The sequence below is a fragment of the Austrofundulus limnaeus genome, unplaced genomic scaffold (assembly GCF_001266775.1).
Source record: "Austrofundulus limnaeus strain Quisiro unplaced genomic scaffold, Austrofundulus_limnaeus-1.0 Scaffold130, whole genome shotgun sequence".
Lineage (NCBI taxonomy): Eukaryota > Metazoa > Chordata > Actinopteri > Cyprinodontiformes > Rivulidae > Austrofundulus > Austrofundulus limnaeus.
In genome coordinates this window covers 1,032,312-1,041,252 of record NW_013952532.1, presented here as the reverse complement: position 1 = coordinate 1,041,252, position 8,941 = coordinate 1,032,312, and the positions used below count along the sequence as shown (strand labels likewise).

General features: G+C 37.5%; 2 protein-coding genes across 3 annotated transcripts; one reads left to right on the top strand and one right to left on the bottom strand.

Moving 5' to 3' along the window:
- The first annotated feature begins 3,156 nt into the window (after positions 1–3,156).
- On the top strand, positions 3,157–4,825 carry LOC106522469 (proteinase-activated receptor 3). The gene is made up of 2 exons (XM_014015488.1): positions 3,157–3,528; positions 4,242–4,825. Exons 1-2 carry the CDS (start codon positions 3,157–3,159, stop codon positions 4,770–4,772), a joined length of 903 nt encoding a protein of 300 aa, XP_013870942.1. The 3' UTR covers positions 4,773–4,825.
- A 1,908-nt stretch (positions 4,826–6,733) lies between these two features.
- LOC106522499 (uncharacterized) lies at positions 6,734–8,941 on the bottom strand. Of its 2 annotated transcripts, none has more exons than XM_014015524.1 (3): positions 8,815–8,941; positions 7,702–7,966; positions 6,734–7,591 (listed from the first exon to the last, which is right to left on the bottom strand). In XM_014015524.1, the coding sequence occupies exons 1-3, from the start codon at positions 8,901–8,903 to the stop codon at positions 6,920–6,922; spliced, it is 1,026 nt and encodes a 341-aa protein (XP_013870978.1). In that variant the 5' UTR covers positions 8,904–8,941; the 3' UTR covers positions 6,734–6,919. The 2 variants fall into 2 exon arrangements, with proteins under 2 accessions (XP_013870978.1, XP_013870979.1); XM_014015525.1 differs by having other exon boundaries at positions 8,753–8,832.

Genomic DNA, 8,941 nt, shown 5'->3' with positions numbered 1-8,941 from the left:
GTGTGTGTGTGTGTGTGTGTGTGTGTGTGTGTGTGTGTGTGTGTGTGTGTGTGTGTTCCGCAGCAAATAGAATTTATTTTTGGTACTTTTGGATACTTGAAACGTTTAATTGCTAAACTCTTTTTAAAGACTCCATGCTGACTGCATGATAGATGTGTTTCTACTTCTCTGTACAAAAGGCTCAATTTTTGTTGAGTCAGCCAACCAGAGAGGGAAGGTGATTTGTATTTTGAAAGCAAAAACAATCGTTGGCAAGTTTTTGTTGTGTTTTTAAAAAGGATAAGCTTGATAAGAACGTATTCAAGCAAAKAATAAAATATTAGAGCTATTCGACCAAACTGCCAAGTTTTTGTTTGTTTATGTTCATTACAATGTAATTCTGAGATGCACTAGAGATGATGTCAAGTAAACTTTGTTTCATGTCTGAAACCCAGGATCAAGTTTTATTTTTTGTTAGTTKTTTTGTTTTTKGGCTGCTMTCTTTAGTCCTATTAGATTAAGCTGAGCTTCTGTTATGATCTTCTGATTTGTATAGTTTTATTACTTAATTATTGATATGCATTTCTAACCTTAARCCTGTGACTAGGCGGCACAAACCAAGGTTTTGGACATTTGTTAAACAGCTTTTAAATCAGACGTGTAGCCATGAAAATCAACCTTTTTTTCCACAATTCTCAAAAAGTCATCCAACTATTTTATTTTTCAGCTTAAGCTGGAGATTAACATCAAGAAYGTAGTTTTTATATTTGGTGGGTTCAGTTTACAGAGTTTCAACACATTGATTAGCTTTAATAGCAACCGCACTTTGAAGTACACTGCATGGCTGATAGGTTTGAAAATACATTTATGAGACTTAAAACATTTTGTTTTCAGTAAGATTACATTTACAGTAACTTGTTTTGTTTGCCTGCTTGTTTCATTTCCTGAGCACAAATCAGATTGTACCCTCCTTCCTGAACTGCTTCTTATGTTAATCAATCAAAGCATTTTCGAGAATAAAGGTTTATTTCTGCGAATTCAGTCTGGTCCATTTTGTCCACCCACATGTATGTGTTTACTACGCTGGAGCAACAATAAATTGTCTTTTTAAATCAACAAATAATCCCTTTTGAGACRAACTGCTGTTTAATAAGCTCAATAAAAGATTACAACATGGTGAATTGTGTTTCCTTTATTTTTAATGTTGTATAAAGTGTTTTTAGAGAAAGTATAATTAGTGCAGGGCCTCTTTACTGATATTCATCACTGTGGACAGGAAGTACCACATCAGTAAGCAAATCTAACAGGATATTTTCACAACTAAACATCTTTTCCAACTAACATTTACCAGATGTTTTTATGGTTATATCTGCATTTCWTGTTTCCTTGGTCACAGTAAAGTCAATTTTCTGTTTATATTTCTTCATATATTGGCTATACTTATCAGTTTTATTAGGATAAGCAATATGTTGCTTAACAAAACGGCAGTTTGTGCTACCTTTTTGTTTTTTTAATCAACTTTACAGTCCGTATTCCACTTTTATTGCTCTAAATGTCACTCCACCGCACAGCCCTCCAACACAAGCCATGTTGAATTGAATTTTTAAAGATTTGAAGTGGTGAACAACATTCCTACAAGGACTTTGAGATTTCTGACTTATATAAACAAAAATAAACACTTCAAGTCATTGCTTTCAAATGCCTGCATCCATACATTATTTTTTTTAAAACTGCTTTTTTCCTTTTAGGGTCCCGGTGGTCACTGTGAGGGGTGGGGTACACCCTGGACAGGTCATGACTTTATATTAGTCCAGTAAAAATAGTTCCTCTTTTTCTATTTGAGAAGATATATTGTTTTCAGAGTTCAGAGAGTAACTAGAAATGTGACTGGTTTATAAAAACTACCTTCCGCTGATCATTTAAAATGCAAAGAGTTAAAACTAAGCTAATATTCATTCATTTAAAACTGAGTAAAATGTGGAACAGTTAAAAAAAAACAAGTAACCTAACAAAGATTATGGCAAGTGTAAAAGAAACATACTTACAAAGCATCATCAAGGCCCGCCTTTTGGTGGTAGACACTGGATTTTAATGAAACTCGAGTTTCAATTGCTGCACGTCTAAGCTGTGTAGTTAACCCATTTCAACATGGCTGACCCAACTAATTAACCTCAGCAAGTAAAACCTATGCCATCTCTGTCCCAACATATACTCTCAGACCTAATATGTGATATGAAATCTTGCCATATTACCTGCAAGTGTTAYTTTTGAGATTCGATCAAATGGATGAAAATTGTCATTTTCAAGATGATAAAAACCAGCTGAGGATAGATGCATACTTGGAAAGATTGCTGTGTTTTTCATTAATTTGACTATAAGTGTTAGCTTTGGTTTTTACAAACTTAATCATGACTCACCGAACACAAAGCACTTCAGTAAGAGCTTGCAGTAGATTTCTCATTTGCGTGCTTGCATCACCTGTTTACAGCTAAGAGTTGCATCAGTGAGAAGAAGATTAAGCTGCTGTTTAGAGTAGTACATAAACTCCCAAAAGGTTAAACCTGGGTTCAGTTTTTTGAATAGGTCCTAACATGGATCATACTAAATGTTCATTTGTGGCAGAAAAAAAAAACATAAACATTGATAACAAATTGCAACAACTGGGGATAAGTGAATATGAACACAGAGGATTCCTAACAGCAGCTTGAAATATTATTTAAATACACAACACAATTATTGAATGAATCCTTTTCTAAAACAAGCTGATGATAATAAAAGAGCCTTGAAGGCATTGCGAGAAGTAAACAAGTGGTCTACGTCTACACAAACCATCTCCAGCTAAAGCTACAACTTGAACACGCCTTTTGTGCACCTTAAAACTATCCAATCGCTTCACTCGTTCAAATTGTTGAAGCTCATAATATGGACCAATTATGACACAGATAGAACCCAACTTTATGAAAAAATAAAAACTGGCCTAACCTTGGAGCACAAATTGGTTCTTGAGAAGTGAGTTTGTGAGTTCCTCAGAAGAAGTGATGCTGTGACTGAAGAAGACTTGAGGTAAGTTGGTTGATGGTTTCTTTTCTCGTCCTTCCATATTAAAACTGATCCCTAACCATTTTCTCCACTTTGTTTCCCTCAACAGTTCTCCAGCACCGAGACCTCCTGCAGAAGATGAACACCAATATAAGTTCAAACGTCAGCCTTCACAACTCCACCAACCACAAGCGTTACCATGGTCCACTGTGGTACCATTACCCTGAGTGTGAGGAGACCCCTTACAGCTTTATTTTCTACTATGGGGTCAAGGTGCTCAACTTCTTGGTTGGCTCGCCGAGCAACATCTTCGTCATCTGGCAAATTGCGAGCAAGAAAAAGAACACCTCCACGTCTGACATCTTCATCTTCAACCTGGCTTTGCTGGACGCTTACTTCTGCTTGATGACACCGATAGAGCTGACCAACAGGATGCTGTGGAGTAACGAGTATGTCTGGTACTTCCAGAGGTTTGCCTACGGAGTTAAGGACTTAACGCCGCTGTTCCTTGTAAGTGCTTACAACTTTTTTGTTGTTGCAATATAGTTATCCACAAATCAAACAGAATATACTCCAGAAATTTGAACACACACTTTTTTTTTTATAAATTATTTCCCTTTTTCATAACCATTTTCTAGCCTTTGTACTATTTTTATGTTGCAGCCATGAAGTTCAACAAATTTTATGGTTCCCATATCCCATATAGTTTGGTATATTTAAGAATTTAGTTACTCTATAATGTGTAAAAACACATTTAGATCACACTTTGTGTGTGCATCTTTTCAGGACCATTTCCTGCATAAACACCTACCTTGTCAAGACCAGTAGTCCTTGTGGGGACCATAAACTGGTCCTAATATGGTAGAACACCATTTTTGGGTGGTGAGTTAGGTAAGGTGTGAATTGAGTTTAGGTTAGGTTTAGAGTAAGAGTTCGGGTATGGAAGTAACTGCAAAAAAAAAAAAAAAAWWTTTAAAAATGGAGGTCAATGACCGGTCCCAATAAGGATAGAAATACTAACTTGTGTTTGTGGGTGTCAAATAAATCTGTGCAACTTTATTCAAAGAATGTCTTATTAAATGCACAGATATTATTCAGAATTATAAATGTTGATTATTTAAGACTCCTGTGCTTCAAACTTTCATATTAGACACTCAAGTTAAATAAACAGAAAAATATTACATAAAATATTTTTTGTGTGTGTGTGTGTGCCTGCACTCCAGGTGTGTATCTGCATGGATCGCTACATAGCCGTGGTCCACCCGGTGTTTTTCTCTAGATATCGAGACAGCATGGCCCGGACTACCATTTCTGTGGTGGTTTGGATTCTAATGATGCCTTACAGCCTGACAAAGTCCATCTTTGGAATCATGAGCACGACAGATGTCTTCGGCGGGGTCATCCTCTTCGCGTTCGCAATCATGGTCTTCTGCAACATCTCTGTCATCTGGGTTCTCCGTCACTCCGTGGCCGGGAAGGAGGTGATGCACCCAGTGAAGAAGAAGGCCTTTAAGATGGTACTGAAAAACCTGGCCATCATTGTGGTCAACTACCTGACCCCCGTGGCCACCATGCCCTTCGTGCCAGTTTACTCGTACATCGAGTACCGCTGCTTCATCAGCATCATCGTGTTCTCCATCATGGATCTGAGCTGCATCATCGAGCCACTCCTCTACATCACAAAGATGGAGAAATTAAACGTAATGTGCTGCAAGCAGGACTCTACAGAAAGCCCATCTGATGCTAAAGTTTGATGAAAACTCCATCAATGCTGTTGGTAAATCAAATACACACTCTTAACACGACTAAAGTTATAAAATGACTTTAAAAACTTGCTTCCAAGGTGTTCCTTTTAGAGAAAAAAAATTAAGACATGGTAATTTTTCAAATATAATCTATAGTTGGTGAAAATGTTTTATACATTTCAATACAAGTTAAATAAAACGAAGAAACAGAGTTGGTAAAGCTTAGAACAGAACTGCCATTGACCATTTTTACTTGGAAGTCMTTTGTGTTTTAATTGTTTTAGCTTAAATCATGTTAGAATGCACAGTATACATATGCATCCAAACATGAAACTATATGTATGTGTGTGTGTGTATATATATATATATACATATGAATTTTTTTCAGTTTTTCCCTGTTCTGTTCCATTTTAATAACTGTTATAAATAATTATGTTTAGACAGTTTAAGTAACAGAACTGTATGAAATAATCCATGGATCCCATAAAAATGAAATGGTTCATGCTTAAATAACATGTTTTAATTTTCTCTAGGTTTTGCCAATTTGTAACATGTGTTTTCAAATTGGAAGATACTGATTTAAAAAGTGTACATAAGTTTATTGAAGTGACTGAATAAAATTTGTGCTTTTATTTTCAGAGGTTTGAGTTAAACTGTGCATAATTTAACTGAAAGTTAGTATAAAATATTAAATTTTACACTTGTAAGAAAAAAAAAACATTGAAACATCCATGAATGAGGCATTATGAGCAGTGCAATAAGTGCCTGAAACTATAAGTTTATTAATCACATTTAGGGTTAAGATACACATGGGGCTAAATTTTCTACAAATAGAAGCTTTACAAATAACTCATCATATTGGAAAAAAACTTATGTATGTTTCTCTATCATTAACCAAACAAATTACTTTGTCCTTTAAAGTGTATCAGATGTAAAATGCATAAAATACTGCCACTGTTAAACAGTTTTTGTAAACTTAAAATCTGAAATGTTAAGTTTGTTATTCTTCTAATTTATTTTTGCCTTACTACGACGGAGTATTAGGGTCACACGAGTTTTTTTTATATTATTATTACGAGATTAAATTCGTAACATTACGAGAATAAAGTCAATATTATGAGAAAAAAGTCATAATATTACGACTTTAATCGCGTAATAATATAAAAAAACTCATAATGTGGCCCTAATACTCCGTCGTACCTTACAGATAGACTACAAGCAGATTTTTTTTCTTCCTCAAATTAAATGAAAAAGAAAACGCTATAATCAAGACATACTGTATTCTTGATTTGGTTAAAATATGTATTTGTCTTCTCCTGTGGAAACCAGAATTAAGAACTGTTCTCATTAACACATTGTTTTTTTTTAATGTATTTATTTTAATGGACGCCTGAGGCACTTTCTGATTTACAATTAAACACTTAACAGGTAATTAATTCAGCTTCATAGCCAGGAATCCACAGTGGGACCAATTAGAATTGATGTAATGAGAGGCCATATGGATTAGGCAAGATAACAAATTAAATACTGAGTAATTTATAAAAATAAAAAGACGAGTATCCCTCCCACTACTATAAAATGATATAAACCAGGGGTGGTCCTGGAGGGCCGCAATCCTGCATGTTTTATATGCTCAACCTGATACAATTATTCAATTACCTCTTCAAGTTCTACAGCAGCTTGATAATCATTCGTTTATTCAAAGCAGGTGTGACGGAGCAAAGAAACAAGTAAAACATGCAGGGTCATGGCCCTCGAGGACTACAACTGCCCACCCCTGATATAAACACACCCTCACTAACTTTCCTCGAAGAACCTCTGAATTCTAATTTGCGTTCAGTTATTGTTTAGGATAAAAAATGTGGATGTTGCACATAAGAACTTTTAGTTTATTAAAATCTTTTTGCTTTAAATTACATATATTTTTAACCTTTTTCAAAACAAGAGATTATTAAATAAATCTAAATTACTGATTTGTCTTCCAGAAATGATTTTATTCATTTTTTTAATGGAAAACAACAAATTGTAATTTTAATACGTGTTGGCACAAATCAAGCATTCCTCCATGGTTAGTCCAGGAAAATAAGGACACACATTAATGATCCAGTAAAAAGACTATATAAGGTATTTGCCCCGGCAGGAACTAAACTATAACATCAGGTCTGAGTAATTCCAGCGTGGAGCTTCTTCAGGTTTTCCGAGCTGGCTTCAGGTCCATCCTCTGATGTGACATATCCAGGGTACGTGGGGTGAAACAGTGGAGGCTGGGATTTGGTGACGGTGTGTTCTGCCCCCAACAGTGAGGACTGAACCAGGGGGATCAACTTGGCATGAGCGTAGTCTATTTCATAACCTTCAAAAATAAGCCCCACCCCCCAGGCACCCAACCCCTCCTCAAGCAGGCGTGACACCTTCCTGGTAGCCAGCACCAGAGCCTCGTAATCTGCCTTTTCCAGTTTGAAGATATCAGAGGTCAAAGGTCGGCGTGGGACTAACACGGTGAAGCCTGGGGAGTTGGGGAAAGGCGTGAGAAAAGCTACGTGGTTTTCGTCCTCCCACACCCGCCACTGCTGCTCCTCCCCGCGAACGATACGGGAGAAAAGGCCAGGGTGGTCCGGATCGTCCCCGAGGAACGTGAGATCAGGTGGGGCATCGGGGGAYGGGAGCTTAGCTCTAATTCTGGTCTGGATCTCATTCAGGTTGGACTCGCTCCATCGAGGGGCRGTTTTGGAGGTGCAGAAGCCCGGGTCGTGGGCATTGTGCTCCTCTTCTCCAGCGAGGTGAGGGCACCATTCTGCATCCAGACCGTGAAGTGGGAGGACACGGATCTGTTGTGGAAAAAAATATGGATATTATATTCTGTAGACTTCGTCCTAAACAGTGTATGATGCTAACAGAAAAATGGCACCATTATAATGTTCAGCAGCAGAGTTCTCACCTGAGCAGGTCTGTCTCTGTGGGGTCTGCTAACCAGAGCACACCTCCGAACGCCCAACCTGTCGCACAGCAGCTCCGCTACGGCTCTTGCCCCCAGCAGCCAGGATAAATACTCAGACTGATTCAGGTGGAAGATGCTGCCCCCTGGACTACCAGGAGCACTGCTCTCCAGGATCACRGAGCCTGGAGTCCAGGGCCGGGGGTTGAGGTAGGCCACCAAGCCCTCTGACTCCCAGACAACGTATCGAGGCAGTGAGGAGGACATGCTGTGGGGCGAGGAYGGCCAGGACAAGATAAAATGTGAGATAACAACTTCTATTTGTGATTTACTTCAGCAAAAAATTGTTTAGAAAACATAATTATGTGAGATCAACTCATTAAAATAAATCTTAGGGGAAAACTGTATGGAAATTACAAGTGTTTGTCACCAAGTTTTACAATTATCATTTCCTTTTTAGTCTATTTTTTCCCCTGATTTACTTTAGCTAACTAAACATAGGAGTCAGAGTTAATCAACAACACAGAGCAACAAAATTCTAAACTTTATACAATAAATCATGTTGCTGAAAACGTTTTGTTTTTGATTGTTGCTGAKTGATTCATTAGTCATTTGATCTGACTTCCTCTTAAATGAGCAAATGACTTGTGAGCACGTGACTGGAAGCTAAAACCTGAGCCAAAATTTTTAAACACAATTTCTTTTATGTAGCTAGCTGGCCATAAAGTATTTATAAACTGTGCTCTGGTTTAGATTTTACTTGGGTTTCTACATGTGTACTGTCAGAATTATGGGTCCGCTCCTTTTCGCTTCACCGGTGGACGACGCGGATAGAAGTCAGCGCGTGCGCCGTTCAAAATATTTAAACTCAGTTCGCCGCTAAACGCGACGTCGTATAAAGGATGTAGACCTAATCTAAGCCCTTACTATAAACCTGCAGCTGAAAAGCTAGCGACCAATGTCTATAAAAATAAGAACAGGGTAAATCAATGTTTTCAAACAAAATGTCTGCGATACATCCGTTTACATAAATTCACATATGAAGCAGTCATACCTTCGAAAAATCAACCTTAACAACATAAATATGTAGAGAACAAGTGCATTCCTGACACCGACCTGCCTTCTTTTATTTCTGCCCGCTGAATGGTCGCAAAATAAACACCAACAGCGATAAAAGAAGCAGCAAGAGAAGCTCTGAAACACATGAATCATTCAATGACGAAATGCAAACAAACTTTGCGGA

What these genes read in the sequence shown, in the direction of transcription:
- LOC106522469 (XM_014015488.1), top strand. Translation starts at nt 3,157, where the DNA reads ATGAACACCAATATAAGTTCAAACGTCAGCCTTCACAACTCCACCAAC. An exon ending in ACTTAACGCCGCTGTTCCTT is followed by an intron (nt 3,529 to 4,241) that starts GTAAGTGCTTAC and finishes CCTGCACTCCAG; the next exon opens with GTGTGTATCTGCATGGATCG.